This window comes from Mastigoproctus giganteus, chromosome 10 (assembly GCF_048544385.1).
Source record: "Mastigoproctus giganteus isolate SK-2022 chromosome 10, ASM4854438v1, whole genome shotgun sequence".
In the NCBI taxonomy this organism is placed as follows: Eukaryota; Metazoa; Arthropoda; class Arachnida; order Uropygi; family Thelyphonidae; genus Mastigoproctus; species Mastigoproctus giganteus.
The window spans coordinates 102,909,735-102,932,097 of record NC_143584.1 but is presented as its reverse complement, the minus strand read 5'-3'; the positions used below and the strand labels follow the sequence as shown (position 1 = coordinate 102,932,097).

At 37.4% G+C, this 22,363-nt stretch overlaps 1 protein-coding gene across 5 annotated transcripts in view; it reads left to right on the top strand.

Annotated features, from left to right (window-relative positions):
• LOC150079193 (pleckstrin homology domain-containing family G member 5-like) overlaps positions 1–22,363 on the top strand; it is a 559,615-nt gene that overhangs the window by 13,143 nt on the left and 524,109 nt on the right. For 4 of the 5 annotated variants that reach the window (XM_090382446.1, XM_090382448.1, XM_090382445.1 and 1 more), the window contains exon 2: positions 11,994–12,200. In XM_090382446.1, coding sequence (XP_090238572.1) covers positions 11,994–12,200 — 207 coding nt within the window. Of the gene's footprint in view, positions 1–11,993; positions 12,201–22,363 lie in introns of those variants that run through there. The other variant, XM_090382449.1, reaches the window with a different exon arrangement.

The window sequence follows — 22,363 nt, the reverse complement described above, 5'->3', positions numbered from 1 at the left end:
TCCCATGCATTTTTCTTCTCTGCTATATTTCTCATTAGTTCATCTGACATCCATTTAGGCCTAAACCTTGAACAGTATTTCTTAGTTGGTATGTAAAGCCTAGTAGCATCCTAAATAAGTTCTTTGAATGTGTCCCATTTTGAATTTGCTGTTGGTAACATCATCAGTTGGTCCCACTGTATAGAATTTAAATATTGTCTCAGACCATCCTAGTCGCCTTTACGAAAACAAAAACCCTTCCCTTTAGCTCTGATTGGTAGTCACCTCTTTGAGTAAATCCCACTTCAGCGCACTGTGATCACTGCCACCTAGTGGTTCCTTTATCTGCAGATTCTTAATGCATGAAGAATCACTACTGATAATCAGGTCAAGAGTATTACTCTCTTTAGTTGCCTCCTGAACATGCTGATGTAGAAAATAATCATCCAATAAATCCACATAAGCCTTGCTAGTGTGTGAGTTACCAACCCACAAATTCCAGTCAGATATCTGGGAAATTAAAATCCCCCATTATAAGATTCTCTGATTTACTGGCCCATCAGAGTGATTAGGCCTATAGCACACCCCTACTCTCAATTTTGATCTCCCAATGCTTATGTCACACCAAACTGACTTGACACTGCACTGTCCCGTGATGTCAACTGGCTTCACTTCCTTGGATTTTGTTTCTTAACTAATAGCATAACCCCTCCTCCCTTCCTATCCTTTCTGTACACACTGTATTCCCCAAATTCCAGTTCTGCATTCCTTATATCTGTGTGACACCACGTCTCTGATATCTCAATGATTTGTTATATGTGATATTGTTATATACATAGACACCAAATGATATTGAGATTAGGAGATCTGCAGACTTAACAAGTACAGGTCAATGTTGAAAAAAAAGTTGCGAGGTATGGTGAAATTTGCAAGTGTCTGTAATTCTGTCCAAACCTGACAGTGTATGATTAGAGCCTTGCCAATAAATTTGGCCCTGGAGAGATTGTGTAAGGCTCATGTGGTAGAACTTTTCTGAGTATGGTCTGTGCTTATTAACAGGAGAGACAGCTTCTACAGGGATGGGATACAGTTAAATAGAAAGTGTGCAAGAATATTTGCTGATGATATAGAGGCAGTTTTAGGAGGGTTGGAAAGCTGCTAGCTTGGTGCAGTTTGCAGACTAATAGATTAACAGTAGCTACAGGCAGAGGTGGAAGTGAATTTTGCAGTGCTTCCATTGGAATGAGCAGTGGCCTGGAAAGCATGGTGCTGGGGATTTCAAGAACTGCTGGGAGTCATTATGGAACAAGTAAATACATGGGATGTGTTAGGGCAACTAAGAGTAAGAACAGGTGCATGTATACTTGCATGTACACCAATGCTAGGAGTATAGTAAATAATTTTGAATTTGAAGTGCTGGTTAAGACATCAAAGGCAGATGTTGTTGGTATATATAAGAGAAGCAGCGTCACATAGATAAAAAGAATGCAGAATTTGGAGTGTACAATGGTAGAGAAAGGATAGACAAGATAGGAATGGAGGAGTGGTTTTGCTGGTAGTTAAGAAACACAATCTAAGGCAGTTCATCTAGTTGACCTGGGTGGAGTGTGCAATGTTGAGCCAGTTTAGTGTGACATAAGCACTTGGAAAGGAAAAATGAGAATAGGAGTGTTATAGGCCTAATGACTCTGTTGAGTGCAATGCATTGCTGTACAGAGAAATAGTGGCCCAGTAAATCAGAATATCTTATGGGGTTATTTTATCTTTCAAAATAATGACTGGAACTTGTGAGTTGGTCACTCACACACTAGGAAGATATGTGGGTTTATTGGATGGCATATTTTCTACATGTTAGGGAAGAAAAAACAGGGAGTAATACTCTTTATCTGATTATCAGCAGTGATTATTCATGCATTAAAAATCTGCAGATCAAAGAATCACTAGGAGGCAGTGATCGCAGTATATTGATTTTGAATTTAGTTAAAGATGAACTACTAACAAGGGTAAAGGGAAAGGTTCTTGCTTTTGTAAAGGTGGTTACAGGGGTCTGATAGTTTTATAATAGGATGGAATAATAGAGTTTTAATTGTGATAAATAGGTAGCTTGAAGGTTCTAATCATGAAGTTTGGCATTTTTTTGTTTTTAGGTAAGGAATTTTAATTTAGTAAGGATATAACTAATTTAAAACTCTGGGAACATACAGTATAGCGTAATGTATATCTTAACTTCATTGAGTAAGGTATAACATAAATTGGATGATTGTTTTCTACAGCAGCATGTTTGAGAGGCAACCAGAGGGAGTAATACTCTTGATCTGATTATCAGCAGTGATTAGTTATGCATTAAGAATTTACAGATAAAGGAACCACTAGGTGGCAGTGATCATAGTGTACTGATGAGGGGATTTACTTAAAGGTGTAACTATCATCAGGGGTAAAGGGAAGGATTTATGATTTTGTGAAGGTGACTACAGTGGGCTGAAAATTTTTTAAATTCTATACAGTGGGACTAACTGATGATGTTATAGTAAATTCTAAATGGGAAGCATTCAAGAAATTAATCTTGGCTTTTTATACCAACTAAGAAATACTGTTGAAGGTTTAGTCCTAAATGGATGTTGAATGAACTAATGACACTCGTGGCTGAGAAGAAAAATTCATGCAATACGTATAAATTTTCAGGCTACACAGAAGTGTATGGTAGATATAAGCTAGTCTGTAATCAAGTCAGAAAGATGGTTAGGCAAGTGAAGACAGATTACGAGAAATCTTTGGAAAAGGATGCAAAATAAAACTGCAAAGACTTATTTACTTATCTCAACTCTAAAAGGAAGGGAATGAATCACATTGATTTATTTGATATTGATGGTTCTATTGTTTATGATCCTGCTCAGGTAGGCGACAAACTGATTGAGTATTTTGCATTCACATTCACACATGAGGAATTCTGTAGGAAAGTGGATGCCAGAAGCTTATGTAAATCGAACAAGGAACTAAATGATTTTGTAATGAGTGCAAAGTTGAGGAGCAGTTGTTGAAGTTAAATATAAGAAAGGCACCTGGAGTGGATGGGATCTATCTAGTTATATTAAAGGGGGCAGCAAAGGAAGTAAACAAACCCTTAGCCATAATTATGAGAGCATCCTTGGACTCGGGAGCTTCCCATGGACTGTAGATATGCAAATGTATCACTAATTCATAAAGGGGGACACGAGTAATTATAGACATGTTAGTTTGACTTCTGTTCTTGGGAAGGACTGGTTACAGAAACATTGCAGGATCATTTTGACAAGACTGCAGTTATAGTTCAGACGCAGAGTGGGTTTGTTAAGGGGAACTCTTGTCTGTCCAATTTGATTGGATATTGTGATGTGGTCATGAAGAAACTGGATGCAAAAAATAATTTTATCTTTTACTTGGATTTCAGGAAAGCTTTTGATTCTGTTGCTTATAAATGACTTTTGTACAAATTGGAGCAGTTTTGCATTAAGGGAAGTTATTGCAATGAATGAAGGGATGGTTGAGTGGGAGACAACAGGGAGTGGTAATAAATGGACACTGCTCTTCATGGACTAATGTTATTAGTGGAGCCCTCCAGGGTTTGGTGTTGTGCCCATTGTCAGTTTCTGTATTTATCAATGATATTGATGATGGTATATCAGGCTTAATGTCCAAGTTTGCAGATGATACAAGGTTGGCAGGGTTGTTAATGACAGTAAAGACACTATGCTATTGCAACAGGATCTAGAAAAGTTAGGCAAATGGGCTGAGAAGTGGAAATTGAAGTTTAACATTGACAAATGCTAAGTACTGCATATGGATAGCAGTAATCCAAGAGAAGCATACCAACTGTATGGTACTACACTCGGAAGCGGAGAATGAAAAAGTCTTTGGGGTAATTGTGCAGTCGGATATGATTCTTTGAGCTGTGCAGACAGGCTGCCAGAGTAAATCACGGAGTCTTGTCAATGATATAGAATTTTGCTAGCAGAGACAATGAGGTGATTATCCCTTTGTGTAAGGCTGTGGTCAGATGACACTTTGAGTACGGCATAGGGATTAAGTTCTGCAAATTGCATCGTCTGGAGATAGGCAACTGCTAGGTGATCTGTTTGAAGTGTATTAGGCCTTGAATGGTTGAGCGAGCTCAAGCTTGATGGAATTCTTCCTCTTGCTCAGCTTACAAACCTGAGGTGGCATAAATTCAAATTGAGGATAGACAGTTTGCAAAATAATGTGCTAAAATTTGCATTTAGCCAGCAAATGGTTGATTGTCTGAACAAACTTCCATCTGTTGTTGTGGAGGTTGATGGTTTAAATTGAAGGCAGAACTGGACAAACTTTTGGAGTGAATGGATGGAAGAAATGGGAAGCGTTTCCTCCCCTCCCCCTTGACTGATGCTGTTTAATCGTGCTTTCTTGCATCATATGCCTCTACTAATGCTAATTTGATTGTGCTTTGTTTGTCAGAGAAGTTGAAGATTGTTGTTGCTTCAAATTCAGAAATATTCCACACACATCTGTTGATTTCCAATCCAAAACTGAGCTTTAAATTGGAGATCAACAGATGTGTGTGTGTGTGTGTGTGTGGAATATTTCTGTAGTGATGAAGAGCGATTGGCCTCTGAGATGAGTGGCATGCATTCTTCTAGTGGAATGCTGATACTACCTGTCAGAATAGCTCTTATTAATGGCCTTCCTCTGAACATGAAAAATATAATGTAAAACATCACACAATCTTTGAAAACAAGAAATGAAGCTAAACAAATGCTTTACAAAGTATGTTTCTTTGTGTCCCAAAGGGTGTTTTCAAATTTTGTTTTCATTCCTATTTCCTTTCACTGAATAATCATCATCATCAGCTGTTTTCAATTCATTGCAGTACGATGACCTCTCCAGCAACTTTGCAGTTCCTTCTGTTTTGTAATGGACTTCCATTTACTGCCCACGAACCCTTGAATTTCTTCTCCATCTTTGCTCTTGTCTTCCACATTTTCTTTTAGCCCCTCTTGGGTACCATTGTTATTTTCTTAGTCCATTTGTCATCATGTCTTCAAGCTACATGCCCTGCCCAAGTCCATTTTAGTTTTGATAAGAATGTCCATTACTTGAGTTTGCTGCCTAATCCATTGTTATTTTCTTATCCAACCTGCTGTTTCCTAATATAATTCATCCTATTCTTTGCTGTATAGTTTCAATTTCTCTTCTATTCTTTTTGTGAGCATCTAAGTTACACTTTCATAAGTCATGGTGGGGAGTATACATTGATTCATTATTTTTCGTTTCAGACAAATTGGGATATTGCTCCTCAGTATGTGACTGTACTTTCTGAATGCTATCCATTCGAAATTTATTATTCTCTGGCCTTTTATTATTATTATAGCTAATAATTTGTCCAAGATTAGTATATGAATCCACCTTTTCAATTTTTTCACCTTCAATGATTGTATCCCTTTCTGTGGCATACTTGTTCATCATTATTTTTGTTTTTACCATATTCATATTTTGTCCAAAATCTTTAATAAATCTGCATGACTGATTAAGATTTTCCTCTAATTCTTCAGGATCATGGCTTATGATCACTTCATCTGCAAATCATAAATGGTTTAGGTACTCTATTCATTGGCTCATTTCTGCAACTAGTCCAATCTTCTTCAGTGGCAGGAGTAAACAACTTCAGAGATAGTGTCTCCTTGTTGAATTCCTTTCTCAATTTTAAATTTGCTACTGTCTTTGTCTGCTCTAGTAACGGTGGTAGCATTCTCATATATTTACCTTTAAAATCATAATGTATGGGGATGTCTGTGCCTTGTCTTTCCAGTGCCCAAAACATTGCCTTATGCTGTATGGAGTCAAATGCCTTTTCATAATCCACAAATGCCAGGCATAATGGTGTTTTATATTCATTTGTTTCTCCATTAGCTGTGATATGATGTGACGGTGATCCATAGTTGAGAATCCTGTCCTAAAGCCAGTTTGCTCTTTTGGTTTTTTTGGTTGATCAAGAATTCTTTCTAATCTGAAGAATTCAAGAATTCTTTCTTCCTCCTAATTTTAAGAACTTAACTTTATCTTCACCTGGGGCTTTTTGATTCTTCATTTCCTTCAATGCATGTCCTACCTCATCAAGAAGGATATTGGGTGTGTGTTGCTAATTTGTGTTCGATCTTCCCCACTGCTGACATTCCCTTGCTCCTTATAATACTTTATAGTAGTCCTCTGCTATTTATAAGTATGCCATCGTTATTCTTCAGATTCTGTATCATTTTATGTTTCTGTATTACTGCTTATGACTACTGATTTAAGTCCTTTGCTACTGTGCTTGTTCTTCTTTTCTTGTGTTAAATCTTATGTCCTCACTGAGTTTCTTTGTAATGACTTTGCATAACTCTGTAGTGTATACTCAATTTTGCTCTGGTCAGCGTTTATCTTGCTCTTCATTTATCATCTTTGGTTCATCATGACAAATGTTTCTTGAATAATTTTTTTTCTTTGGATTTCTTTTTACCTGTGGGTTTCTGGGGCTTTATCACTTTCAGAAAGTTGTCGTATTCTTCGTAAATTTCTTTGTCTTGTAAGGTCTGCAGAAGCTCAAACTTTTTCCTAAGTTCCAGTACATACTGCTTTTTCTCCTGTTCTGTTATCTCAAAGACCTTTGCATTATTTACTCCTGTCAGTTTATTCTTTTCTTACATCTATAACAAGTGTACATCTTACCATTCTGTAATCACTTCCAACATTTACCTTGTTCAGGACAGTAATGTAGTTCACAGTATATCTTCTGTTAGTGAGGATGAAGTCAATTTCATTAGTTATTAATCCATTTGGGCTCTTCTATATATACTTTCTGTTAGCCCTTTTCTTGAAAAAAGGGCTTCATTACTGACATTCCTCGATATTCTGCAAATTCCACAAGTCTTGTTTCTTTCACCAATTCCCTCCTGAATATTATATTGATTGAGCTCATTTATTCAAATGTAGCTATTAATTAATATGTAAAAAACATAAATTTACAAGATTTCCTTTACATGCTTTATACTTGGAGTTATTTTTCTTTGAAAGTTGATTTCAAATGACTGCAGTTAAGCTTGAGTGTGATAATTCACATGTTCCTTTTCACTATTCTTGTTTGTAGGTTTTTTGCTCAGAACAAATCAAGTTGTACTATTTTATTTATTATCGCCTTAACGATAAGAAATAGGAGTGGAATGTCTAATTACAAAATTCTGGGTAGGGTGTCATATTTTTGGCTCACATAATGTATCTGTGTCAAAGTTTGGAAACCACAGACATACATTGCAAATTCCAGTTATGAAATTATGACTTGGGTTTCAGTGTGACAACTAACCTTTTATAGTGGCTCATTTACTGCCTTTTGGTTTTAATTTAGCACAAGTAAGTAGGGGTGCTAATGACGTTCTCACAACATTGATTCTGTGAAGAATGTCTATTCTTTAATCATGATTAAATTTATTTTTTGAAATAAAGTTGTTTTAATCTTTAATTATAAGCATTTAGCATAAAATTGCTTTATGTAGTTAGCAAAAGTATTTGATGGTACCAGGTGCTAATCCATACCATCTTTTTTCTGCTCTATAAATTAGTTAGCTTATTATTCATCACTTTTGAAATTCTTTTCATGCTGTTTTCTTAGTGATATAGATACACATTCAAGGTGTCTGTGACTGTAGCTTTAAAAACTATAAAGTATTTACTGTGTGCTACTCTCCAGTTGATAAAGCCCTATAGAAACTTAAGTTATGATAATCTGGTTTGCTGAAATTAAAACCAATTCCCTTGCTTTTAACAGCTACTACCTCTGTCCTCATCTAATTTAGAAATCCACAATCACTTCATGTTAATGGTTCTTGTACCATTAGCCCTGTGATGTCATGTGGTTTATGGGTGATCAGATATAGAATATTTTTGTTCTTAATACTTTCCTTAGAATGCTGATACAAATAACAATCATCTAATTGTTTTAAAAATTATGTTCCCCATGTGAAGTTTCCTCTTCCAATTGCTTCAATTAAGTTGGGTGTCTTGTTCCACAGGGGTTTGTTTGCTGGACATCATTCTTCAAATGGAGATTAAGGCAATCAACTCTTACTATTATTCAACATTGTGTGTACAATAAGGTTTCCGCGCAAGTTCATTCACTAATATTGAGGTTCCAGAAAATGCCTGTTTTATATGATCGACTAGTGGTTTATATATTAGGACAATTTCGTGTTTTCAAGATCTATTCTGACACGTGGAGAATAGATTTGCAACGTCAAAAATTAATAAACACAACACAGTCACCGGCATTGTTTATTCATCTGAAATCCTCCTATTAGTTAGACCTCAGAATGCCGCAGAACTATGGCTCTTTTACTATAAAACTCGTGCTGTGGGTAACATGTAGCAAGAGAATGGCTAAGGGGCAAGGATGATTAAACAAAACATGATTTATTAACTCTAGCATACAAACAGGTGTAAAATAAAATGGTTATATACTTTTATATAATAATTATATAAGAGCTCTATCTCTTATCAAAAGGAATACAAACGATATATGACTAATGATACATGTGTTCTTCATGTGATCTTCAGTTGGCACTGCTGCCCGTACTCTCTGAAGCCAAAAATCATCCTGCAATGGAATATCTGGGTGTATGTGTAAGTGTACTATACAGGTTTAACAGTCATAACTTATGGTATTCCATTAATACAAATGGGTCTTGCTAATGTTAAACTCTTAATTTCTAAGTGTTGTAAGATAGACTTCAACTTGGTGAGTGTTCCTGTTAGGAGGGTTATTTGTCAGTGGACTCTATTAAATAAAGAGTTATGTATTTATGTCTGACACTTTCATCCTATTAACTATCGTGCTGCAAATATAGGGTGAGACTTACCAAAATAAACTTTGCAATATTCAGGAATAGGCGTCTAGGAGCAGGAGCCAGCTGTAAAAGATTCTCAAGACGTTTTTACGAAATAGCCTCAAGAAAAAGAAGTGTTTCTCTCAGGACAAGACTCTTTGTCTCTCTCTGGGTTTCTCTGTGTATCTTTCTCCCTTCTCTCTCTGTCTTCCTGATCTTTTCGTTCTGTCTGTTCTCACTGTCTGTCTTCGTTCCTCTTGTGTGTATGTCCTGTCTGCATGTGTGTGTGTGTGTGTGTGTGTGTCCCCCCTTTTAGAGTTTCCAATGCTTCTATTGGTCAAAAGGCTAATTTCATGGGGAAATGAAAATCCCAGGGACTGTTATTTTGGAAACCTGACACAGTAAAAATGGAATTTATGAGGAGGAAGAGGAACTTCACATCTGCATGGGGTGGAATTTCCAGACTGCCCAGCGGTAGTCACTAGATCTAAAGTCCGTTCATTCCTACACGAGGAATTTCCAGATAACAATCGCCCCTTAGTTATAAGGTTCAGATTTCACCATGAAGTATGCTTCTTAATTGTCATTACTCTCTTTTCTCCGACGAAAGTCATATACTTTCTCACCGTTTTATAAATATTATATCCACAATGTTCGTCCGATCCGATCGAGTAACGATCTCTTTTTGTGAGTCAGCTGGACTCATAAAGATGGAATAGTGTTTCAACTGCTGTTTTCTCATGCGCTGCTCTGACGGGCGTTTGCTAAAGAAAAGAAACAGCCTTCTACATGGAGTGAATATCACACTACAAGTACAGTAGTGGCAAAAAGTATAATCTGACTTGGCGAAGTAACAGCCCTCAAAGACAAATGAAAAGTAAAAATGAAGACATTTTTACAGTCTGTTATCAACTCAAGGTGATTGTCAATATGCCAGGAATTGAAATTGCCTATAACAGGCCATTCATACTTGCTCGAATATGCCATTTGCATAGATATTATTCTTGTCATAATCATCACATTCTTCTGGTCTGTAGATTAATCCCACCCTTGTTATATCTTTTCTTCCAACTAGCTCGCACTACATGCTAGTATAGAATGATATACTAGCATGCATAATTTGAGTCTGTGAAAGCTTGTTGCACCCAGACTGCTTTTCTGATGAGCTGCATGATCCCATCACTCACTTCCACCCCACTTCATAAATACAAGGGGGTGTCAAAAAATGTGTATTCACCCAGAAGGTTGTATAGAAGGTTGAAACAAACACCATATATTTAACTTTTTCTACATAGTCACCAGAAAAATGATACATTTTTGCCACCTCTCAATATACTTCTGCAGGCCAGTTTTGTAGAAATCCTCTGTCTTTCGAACATGGCTTGTCAGCAGAAATCGTCCCACTATCGGTAGCAAAGTGTGATTTTCTATGAAGAAAGAAAATCGGGAAATGCGACAATAATTCAAACCCACATTTGTGGGCACACCTATCTGCAGCATGCAATGAATGTGCAGGGGCATTATTACAGCTTTCCCTACCTTTTTTGTGTACAGCCCTTTTGAAGGTAATCTGGTTAGTATTACACGTGTTGATTTCAAAAACCTGACAGCATCCTTGCCAGCACATGGTTGCATTTTTGGGGGTGGTGATTCTACATGCTTCCAGTGTTTTGACATTTGTTTAGTTTCAGGGTGTCATAGTGATGGATCCAAGTTTCATCCATGGTGACTAGCTGTAAAAAAAAAAAAAAAAAAATTTTTTTTTTTGTGGCACATCAACATTTCATGTATTGTTGACATGCCCTTGCAGAAAGAAGATTCTTATCACTGAGCTGTATTTCACTTTATTTCTTCATTTCATTCAGCAGTACAAAGGGAAAAAAAAGTCTTGTCAGATCAAAACCAAAATTTGTGTGGTTGCTATGGAGATTTCAATTTATCAAAAAAAAGAAAGAACAAAAAAAAAAGAAATTATCTTTCTATTTACAACTACTTCTGGGTGAATACAAATCTTATTTTTAACTCTCCGTTGTATGTGCCACAGTGAAATTCATCATCCCCAGTTTTTGTGGGTGGCACAGTGTTTCTGTTAGTCCTATTATGCTTGGCATTAGTTGTCCTAACCAGGAGTTAAAATTCATTCATTTTATTGACAAAACTCCTGAAATTGTATTGTAGACAATTAAAAGTATTCTTCTATAGTCTACTACCCAGACACATCCCTTGAAGTTATTGAAACTTGTTTCCTCAGCTCCCCACTCATTTAAAATGTTGCTACCCTCAGAACATCTCATCAGTATTGACTGTTGTGATAACAAAAAGAATTACTTTGACCCATGTCATGTCTTTGAACACTTCTACATTACCCATGTAATGTTAGTGTCTATATTATCTCCCTAATTATCAGTTTCCCTGAATCCTTAAGGTATTCTCTACAATATTGTCAGAAATCCTTGCATTACCACTTGGTTCAATTGAATCCTGTTTCTGCAAAATAAGCCTTCTAACTACAGGTGTGGGCCATGCTGGTAAGAATTTCTCCCAAAAGCATTGTAGCATTCCTCAAGTCTTCAGTTAATCCACAAGGCTATCAGCATGTAATTCCCTTCTATCATGTCTGACCAAAATTTGCAGACACATTATGACCTAATGTAGTTGTGAATTAAGGTTATATTAGATATCAGTTCTCTAAAGTTATGTTAAACTCAGAACTAGTTCACCTTTATTTGTTTATATTGCTTTGTGTTCCAAGGTCATCTTGATTCTCTCATTATTAAATCTGTATATCTGACTTTTATTTGCAAAAGATATCTCTCTCCCTCTTTTTCTCGTAGCTGCATGCAAAGCAGTATCCTTAAAATTGTCTTTCAGTGACCTGCAGTACACTTTCAAGTGTCTTGAAAAGTACTGCAGTTTATTAGTTCATCAGGATTGCAGTCATAATTTGATATCGCCAAATGTTTTAATTTGGAGGTTAATTCTTTCTGGCATGGAATTGAGTGTGAGGGCGAACAAACGAATGAGCGAGCTACTGTATGTCATCTCACTAAAACTTCTAATAAAAAAAAAAATCACTGGATGAATGTTAAGCATTAGAAAATACAGTTTGTCATAGTAGTATATGTTTATTTTCCTGCTTGTTTTTTCCAGTCCCATCGAAGTAAAAGTTTAACTCAGATAGACTGCATAGATAACACATCATGTAATATGGAAAAACAGTTAAATTCTACATATCATTGTGGGACCAGCAACAATGTGTATCTTGAAACCTGTAATGAACTGAGGCAACAGAGTTTACTCGAGCCTTGCCAGAATGGTTCAGCTGAACATAACAAAATTCTGGGAACAGTGGGAAAGGTAAGATTATTATGACTTATTTTAAAAATTCAGTTATAAAGAGTGGAAACCACAGAACAAGTTCATTTAAATGTCTCCAGACTATAACTAACCTGAAGTATTGTAATAGCTTGTAATACTTCAGGTTGGTTGTAATAACAAATGTAAGGTGGCCAATGAAAACAGCCCACCTCTTCTTGAATACATTGAGTGATTACAGCAAGAAGAATAAATCTTCTTGCTGTAATCACTGAGCATCTGTGGGCAGTTTTCACTTCCTACAGTGGTTCAATAATTATAGCATGAAGTATCTCTTTTGGAAAGGAAATTATAAGTCACATATTTTAAAGAGAATAGTATTAGTTTTAATATTGGAATGGCCAAGAGTGATGCAATGAAACTAGACCTTTGTTAAATCTATGAAAAACAAGACCACCCCTCTAGTTCTTTCTGTATTTCCCCAAGTTTTTTAACTCGGCCACAATGGCAGATAATTGGTTTCACTGGACAACAGTGTTTTGATAAAGCTAAACATTATGATATCCTGTTTACTGTTTTATGGGCATTTTTCACACTGTGGAAGAGCGTTGGTCAGAGGAGGCTCTGCATATCTTTTTTTCCCAGAAACATTTGTATTTCATCCAGCAAAGTTTGTAAACCATAATAGCATGCACATAATTTAAAGGCACAACATACCTGTTGACCATAGTTGTTTTGGTGCAAAAACAAATACTTCCTGATTCTAGACAATTTTTAACTCTAATTTTACTCATTGCCTTTAGGACTTAATAGCTCAATCAGAATCTATCCCCACCCCATTGTCTTGGTAGTTCACACCTTCAGAGACTTTATAGATATATTCCTTTGCTCACCTTACCAGTCAGTTACTATTCTCTGGAAAAAATTGAGTTCATCTTCTTTTTAGTTGTGGCATCCAGGCCTGAATGCAGTATTTAAAATGAGATCTGACAATTGACTTATAAAATTGCACAATAACCTCCTTTTCCCTACATATGAAGATGAGATAAATCGTGGAGAATTCCTTATCTGCCTTTATCATTACTTTAATGTATCGCTCTCTACTCTATTAAGTTGCCTTGGAATTATTACTATCCAGGTGTTAGGACCCTTACATTTATCAGAATTAAATTATAAAGCCTTGAATGGTTTGAGCATGCATCAATGCTGATGGGATTCTTCCTCTTTCTCAGAATAATTGCCTGAGAGGGCATAAATTCGAAATTGAGGAAAGACAGTTGTAGTATAGATGTGTGCAAGTTTGTCTTTAGCCAGCGGGTGGTTGATTGCTGGAACAAACTTCCATCTGTCGTTGTAGAAGTTGATAGCTTAAACAGATTCAAGGCAGAACTGGACAAACATTTGGAGTGAGTGAATGGATGAAATGAGAAGGGGTGGTTTTTTTTTTTTTTTGCTTTTTTGGCTGATGCTATATAAGCTTGCTTTCTTGCATTGTGTGCCCTTGCTAATGCTAATAATTGCTACTTTTCTTATCTCTATTGCCAGTCCATGTTTTGATGTCACATAGCCTAGTGGGATCATTTCCTCCTCCTCCTCCTCCTCCTGACCATCATATTTGGATGTTTTGATATTCCTTGTATGCCTTTATCAATCACTTAAGAAAACAAAACAGACCTGGGAGACCCTTGCTTGTGATTCTGGTTTAATCTGAAGAACATCCATTTATAACTACCCTTTGATTTTCACCCATCCCATGATCCACTGAGAGATTTTGCTTATAATCTCAGCTTTCTCAAGTGTGAATAATAACCATTCGAAAGGGACCATGTAAAATACTTTTGTAAAGTCCAAAAATATAATGCAAAAATTGTTTGTTGCATCCATCTGCTTAGTAATGACAACATAATTTATCAGATTAGACAACTATGACTTTTCACTTCATCATGGATCTCTTTTCCTAAAGAGATCCATGTTGTGATTTTTTTTTTTTTTTTTTTTTTTAGAGTTACATTCCTGTTTAAATGATCCTGTAATGCACCCTTGACTATAAATTGCATAATTTCTTGATAATAGAAGTGAAACACTGTAGAAGTCCATTTCTACTTTAGTTCCACCCCTGCAGATAAGAGTTGACTATAGATAGCTTGGCAAAACATGCACTAACTCTGCTATCAGAAAAGAAAGAAGTGGAATGAAGATGGTTATAATACTGTAGTTAAGGTCACAACATCACTGTAGCTCAATATTTTGCCACAAGAGATGCCTTTTTGTTTGCTAGATTAAAGAGAGAGGAAGGAAGGAAGGAACTTAAACAGATTTAGAATTTTGGACTAAAAAGAGTGCTCTAAGAAAAGGGCCATTACCCTTGAAAGAATTAAATGAGGAACCTCATTCAAGTGATATAGCTGCCCACTTTAACGTTTGTGACTGCCTTCATGTACATGGCTGCACAGCAGGATCGCTGAAGGGTACGATAGTCCCTCAGGTGGTAGTTTAACTATTCTTGTTGACTATTTTCAGGTAAAAAGGGAATAGTTTATGCAATGAGGATAGGTTGAATAGGACCAGGGTATGTCTGCCATGGGCAGAAATTAGTAAAATGGGAGACCTGTTGCTTTTTAACAGCACAAAAGTTGATATTTCTGTTTAAACTTTTGTGCTGTTTTGTAATGTTAAGCTTAGGCAATCTGAGACTTTACTTAAGAAAGCAAGGTTGACGTTGAGTAAAAGCTGTGAGTTAGAGCTGAATTATAAATGTTGGGACTTTTGCCAAGAAATGATGGGAGAGCATACACAGTTGAACCTTTTCAGTCAATTTGGCTTTGGAGAATTTGTTCAAGGCTCATGAGGTAAAATTTTTCTCAGCATGGTCAGTTTTATCAACCTTCTCAGTGTTAACAGAAGTGGAATATTTGTTTACAGACATGGGATATACTTGAATAGAAGAGGTGCAAGATTATTTGCTGATGCAATTTAGATAGTGTTAGGTGGGCTGGGTAAGTTTTTTTTTTTTTTTTTTTTTTTTGGGGGGGGGGGAGGATACACAGACTAATAGTTCAATGATAGCCACAAACAGAGATAAATTGATTCTTGCATTGATTCTATTGTGGCAAGCAAAAGTAGCCTGAGAAAGTGGAGGGAAGGGATTACCAGGCCTGCAAAGGTTGTCACAGGGGACCCTCAAGGACCCTGCAAAGTGGTCCTTGAGGTTGTCACAGATTCTCTCAGATATGCCAGACAAGCTGTACTTGCTACCTGGGAGTCTAAAACGCTGATGGAACTGATATTCGGGTGAAACTCAAGTCAAGTAGACCCAATTTTGGCAAAGTCCGGACGGTCTGTGACAACCAAATCCTCTGCTTGCACCTTCACAATGGTGGGACTGTTAGTAATCCTTGGTATAACTTCCATGCACAAGTACATGGTGGGTGACCACCCAGGTGTGAACCAACGTAAGCAGGGGTCGAGGTGTGGCGCCCACACCACATGGAGGAATGCCGCCCATCTATGTTACCAGGCAGTACTAGGTGGTAGATGACTCATCAACTGGTGAAATACCACCACTTTGCTTATTGCAGGATTGAAGTGGTGCAACCCATGTTTAGTCTCTAGAGCTAAGTTCTGGTCAACCCTTCCCTTTCTCTTCCATCATGCAGTATGATTGACTTTTGAGGTTACGATGAACGTCGTGGTGAGATCCAATATTCCTTACATTTCGAGGGTACAGCTCTAAAACGGTGTTCGCAGGCAGGCCGGCCGCTAGTTAGTACACCGGACCGAACCTATTGGTAACTCTCTAGGAGGCTTCTAGATCAGCTAGTGCATAATCTTGCTACCTCTACTCTGCCAGATAGTGACTGGAGGAGTCCGAGTAGTGTGTATGCAGGGAGCATTGTCGAGGCCACGTTATGTCAAGGAACTGGGTATATTCTTACCACATGTACGCCATATCCAAAAATTTCATTACTTCATACAGCATGTCCCACCCACTTTCTTTCTATTGAATACACCATGAATTGTCAAATTAATAGAGCAAGCTTATCTGCAAAAATATCTAAACCTCCCAAGCACTTCCTAATTCATTTCACAAATATACATGGTCTCAATTCTAATCTCAACGATTTCCACTTGCAGTCTGCCAAACCCCATGTACTTTTTCTGACAGAATCTGTTATCGGTTGATTCAACTACTGCTCATCTCTGATGCCCAAATTATTCGCTGTATGATTCCTTTCGCCTCAAAGGTGGTACTTGTGCATATGTCCGTTCTGATATTCCCTGTCAGAGATTCGGCAATTTGAAATCTCCTCTCTTTGATCTTCTCTGGCTTAAAATCTCTCTACCTCACTGTGTCAAATTCATTTGTGGTCTCTACCGTTCTCCCAACTCTACTAATCATTTGGAGCTCTTTGACTTCCTCTCTTTGCAACTTGATTTTCTCCAGTCCAACTTTCCTAACAGTGAGGTAATTTTCCATGGTGATTTTAATGTTCACAACTCCAGCTGGCTTCTGTTTTCTAGTCACACCGACCCAGCAGGTCGAGATGCTGAGGCTTTTGCAATTACTAATGACCTAGCAGAGATTGTTCATTTATCTACAAGAATACCGGACAATCCTAATCATACAGCCAATACGCTTGATCTTTTTCTCACAAAACGCTTCTAAGTATACAGTCAAAGTGAGAGGTCCTTTAGGCACTTCAGATCACAACTTGGTGATTGTCTCTTCTCCAATGGAACCTTTATCTCATGGCTATTCCCAACCTTGTGTTGCTTTGCATTACAAGAATGCAAAATGGGATGACCTGTGAGACTTCTTTTCTTTTCCTTGGTTGGATTACTGTTTCAAAACTTGTGATGTCAACGTTTGCTCAGATCGTGTCAGTGAAATTATTCTTGCAGGAATGGAATCCTTTATCCCACACTCCACTTTAAAATCTCATCCTTTATCTAAACCTTGGTTTTCCAATAAATGTGCTAAGGCTATTCAAGAGAAGAACGTTGCATATCGTAATTTGCTTGTTTCTAATTCTTCAGTTTCATTTTCTGCCTACACCAAAGCTCGCAACAATTGTAATGCAGTTATTAATCAGTCTAAACTAGAGTTTGAACAGGCTAAGAGTAGAAAACTTGCTTCTTGCCCTAATGGTAGCCGAGCATTCTGGTCTCTTGCCAAAGCTATTGGCCGCAACTTTTGCCCATCTCTGCTCCCACCTCTGTCCAAACCAGATGGTTCTGTTGTCACTTCAGCCAAGGATAAAGCTGACCTGCTAGCATCTCATTTTTCTTCCAGCTCATGTATTAATGATCTTGGTAAAACACCTTCCACCATTCCCAACACGCTCCATTCAATGCCTCCTGTGGTCTTCCGTCAAAAGGTTATCAGAAGGATTTTGATGAATCTTGATGCTAAGAAAGCTCCAGGTTCTGATGGTATTTCTCCACTTGTTCTCAAAACCTGTGCTCCTGAACTTACTACTATTCTTTGCTGCCTTTTTTCACTCTTATTCCAAAGGTGTTTTTCCTTCTGCCTGGAAATTTGCTCATATCCAGCCAGTTACTAAAAAGGGTGACAAATCCCTCCCATCCAATTATCGTCCCATTGCAATTACTTCTACTCTTTCTAAATGATATCGGTGTGTGGATACCCAACTCTTAAAAAAACTACAAAGTAGTTGTTGTAGGCATCATTTGCTCTTTCTCATATTGTGCTCTGCCTACACGACGAGTTGCCATGATAATGCACCACCTCGAATAAGCAACGCTTCACTAATAGAGAAGACTATTGTTACTTATTCTCGGTGAGTACCACCACCCAGACATGTTTCAAGGCTATTGGCCTATCATCAGTGAGTGGGCAGGTACCCTGGTATTGCAGACATGACGACCCAGTTGTGAAGATAAACACACAATATGAGAGATGCCAAAAGGTGTATATGACAATATTTAAAATAACTAAATGCACAAGGCATAATACATTAAGAGTTTAATATCTATATGTTATCGGTGTGTGGATACACCATAGACAACTCTTAAACTACAAAGTAGTTGTTGTAGGCATCATTTGCTCTTTCTCACTGAGAATATGCTCACCGAGAATAAGTAACAATAGTCTTCTCTATTAGTGAAGCGTTATTTATTCGAGGTAGTGCATTATCATGGTCGTGAAGGCAGAGTACAATATGAGAAAGAGCAAATGATGCCTACAACAACTACTTTGTAGTTTTTTAAGAGTTGTCTATGGTGTATCCATACACCGATATCATATAGATATTAAACTCTTAACGTATTATGCCTTGTGCATTTAGTTATTTTAAAAAACTCTTTCTAAAGTAATGGAGAAATCAATTAACCGCCAACTCTTAAACTACCTAGAAACCTTCTGTCTGAACAACGATCGCCAGTATGGATTCCGTCATTGTCGATCCACTGGTGATATTCTAGCTTATGTTATCCATTTATGGACTAATTCAATGGAAAAGTTCGGTGAAACACAAGTAGTTGCTCTTGACATCTCAAAGGCTTTTGATCGTGTTTGCCATAAAGGTCTTCTAAACAAGCTTCCATCCTATGGTTTGCCAACTGTTTTTAGTAATTGGTTATCCAGTTTTCCTCTCTGATCGCTCACTGAGGGTGATGGTAGATGGCTCTGTCTTCTAACTTCTCCACTAATGCTGGTGTCCCCCCAAGGTTCAGTTCTTTCTCCCACTCTTTTCCTCTTGTATATTAATGACCTTCTTCTTAATGAACTATGGATAGGATTGACTGGCAATCCTATCCATAGTTTTGCCGATGATAGCACATTGCATTCCACTTTCCATTTTGAGAAACCTTGTCCTACTCAATCAGCTTCAACTTCTCAAAAATCTGCTACCAATTCCTTAAATGCCGATCTTCAGGTAATTCTCCAGCGGGGCAAAGACAACTTAGTTGATTTCAACCCTTCTAAAACTCAGTCTTGTCTTATATCTCGCAAAAAGGATTCTTCTGCTCCTATGCTTATCTTTAGGGACACTCCAATTTCTAGGCAAAATGATATATCTCTTTTGGGGATTACCCTGACTTCTAATCTCTCTTGGCACAAGCACATTACAAATATTGCTTCCTCTGCATCTAAAAAACTTGGTTTTCTCTTTTGCTCTCTGTGTTACTTTCCTTCCAAACAGTTGCTCACTCTGTATAAATCGCAAATCCGCCTTGCCATGGAATATTGTTCCCACATCTGGGGTGGTGCCCCCAAAACTTCTTTCAGGCTTCTTGATTCTATTCAGAAGATGGCAGTTAGGTTAATTAATGATTCATCTCTAACAGTCTCTCCACTCGCTTTCTCATAGACGTACTGTTTCTGCTGTATGCCTTTTCTACAGATACTTCCATGGGCACTGTTCTTCTGAATTGGCTTCTATAATTCCTGCTCTCTCTTTCAAAACAGTCCAAACACGTGCTGCCACCAGCCAACATCCATTTAATGTCCAACTTCAAACCCACAGAACCAACTTTTCATCTTCCTCATTTATTCATTCAACTGCCGTTTTTCTGTAACAACCTTCCTTCATACGTATTTCCCGAAAATTACAATCTGCAGAAGTTCAAGTCCAATGTCAACAAATATCTTCTTTCATCTTCTCAACCTCCAACCGAAGCACGGTACTAAGTACTGTAGGTTCTAATACCTCGTGTTTGGGGTTCACATAAAAAAAAGATTCGCACAGGACTAGCAATTATTGGGACTGGGTGAGAGTTACTGAGAGGGGAAAAAAAAAAAAAACAGGCACATATTTACTTGCATTACACACTAATGCTAGGAGTATAGTAAATAAATTGAGTTTGAAGTATTGGTTACGCCATCAAGTGCTGACATAGGCCTAACAGGAGCAATGTTATCACTCTGATATTGGGGATGCAGAATCTGAATATGGCAATTATATGTACAGTAAGTATACACATGAGTGGAAGGGTTATGCTTTTAATTAAGAAACTGTTTCTAAACAGTACAATGAGTAGACCCAGGGTGCTAGTGTAATATTGAGCAGACATCCAGTTTGCTAGTGTAATGAGTCGTACTAACATTACATAAACTGAGAAAACAAAAGTGAAGTTTGGAGTCTTATGGACCAAATATTTGTGATGAGTGTCATAAACTATACAGAAAATTTAACATGCATAACAGGAGCAGTTTTTTTTATAATTAAAACATAAATAGATTTCATAATGCATGTGCCTTTGCAGTTCTTATTTTTAATTTAAACTGATTATCAGTGTAGGAACATGTTAAAAATAAAATGTTTATAATTTTAATAGCCATTTTTTAATATATATTTTTTAATAACATCATTGATCAATTCCTTTTTGGCTTTATTGTAACCCTCTCATGGATACTCTTATGCATTCATTATAATGGTATAAGCAAGCAAATAAGAAGGCTTCCCTCCTCCATCATACATTGGTACACTAAATGAAAAAACCTGTGACTAGAAGAAAAGTTTTTAATATAAAGTATGAGCTTAAGTACAATGGTGAAGATACCATCTCCTTCGATGGTATCTTCACCTTGTCGTGGTGAGGGAGCTATTCCAGTGATGGCCTAGCTGGAAAATGGCCCTCAGCCCTGAGCAGGCCTTAAATGGCCAGAGGGTGCAAAGAATTCCCCGGTTTATTTCCTCAAGCGATAAGCCAGATGCTTACAGAACTAGATTCAAAAACAAAAATCAACCACTTAAAATTGCAATGTGGAATATCAGAAGTTTGTATCAAGCAAGGAAATTAGGAAATGTCACAAAAGAACTTGATGACATGAACATAGATATCCTGGGTTTAGGGGGAGGCACAATAGCCTGGACAAGGCGAAATGAGTATAGTGAAAGGCCACAAACTCATATTCCGGCAGAAATGAACACCACAGAGGAGTGAGAATTCTTATCAGCAATGAAAAGATCAGATTCCTAAATGGATACTGAGGTTTTTCAGACAAGATAATATTAGCCCAATTTAATACTCTTTCAATACCGCTTAACATCATACAGGTTTATGCATCATATGCTGATGAAGAATATGCAATGTCATCATATGCTGATGAAGAATAACAAGATTTCCTAGAAGACCTCAAGTACACCCTAAATTGGGCCAAAAGAAAAGGAATCAATGTAGTTATGTGAGATTTCAATGTCAAAGTGAGAACAGGCAGGGGTTGGCCATTTCGGACTAGGGATAAGAAAGGGGAGATGCACTGGTTGACTTCTGTCAACCAGTGCATCATAATGGTCATTATGAATACTGGGTTCAAGCTACCGCCACAAAGATTATACACATGGAAGGCCCACAATGATGCCTAATCAAAGATTAATTGAAATCAGATTGACAATATCATTACCAACCAAAGATTTTGAAACGTCATTAAAAGAGTCAAAACCTATTCTGGAGCTGATATCGGCTCAGACCACTGCTGACTAACAGGGAAGCTGGTTATAGAATTAAAGACAATGAAGTGTAAGGAACTAAAAGGCTGGGACAAAGAAAACTTAGCCAGCCTGTGTATGGGAAACATTTCACAAGTACAACTGAAGAGCGAATATATGAGGATAGTAATTTCGATCTATTAGATAGAGATCCAGAATCCGAGTGGACCATGTTCAAGAAGATAATGACAGATGCTGCAAATGCAATTTTTGGATGGGCCCAAAGGAAAGCTAAACAGCAGTGGATGACAAGTGAGATACTAGATCTAATGGAGTGCAGGAAAAATTAAGAACAAAGATGTAGAAAAATATGACTTATGACAAAATGGAAATAAGGAAGACAAAACAGACATGGATGGAGGAGAGATATAAAAGATTGAATATCTACAAAATGAGCATAAGGAACATCTAGTCCACAAAGAAGTGAAGGAACTATGCACACACAGGAAAGACTGTGCAAGAAGCCACATTCTGGATAAAAACAACAGGGAAATTGTGGACAAGCAACAGAAAAATGATAACGGCAAGAATATCTGAGGGAACTATACTGCGAAGATGACAGACAACTAGGAAATAACACCCAAACAGAAGGCGAATATCAAGACTTTCTGATGGAAGAACTGGAGCAAGGCAACTGGGATGTTAACAAAGCAACTGGCATTGATAACATCCCAGCCGAAATGCTCAAATACCTCAGAATAAGAGGAAAACAGCTCCTCAATAATATCCTCAATGGAGGGGAACTACCCC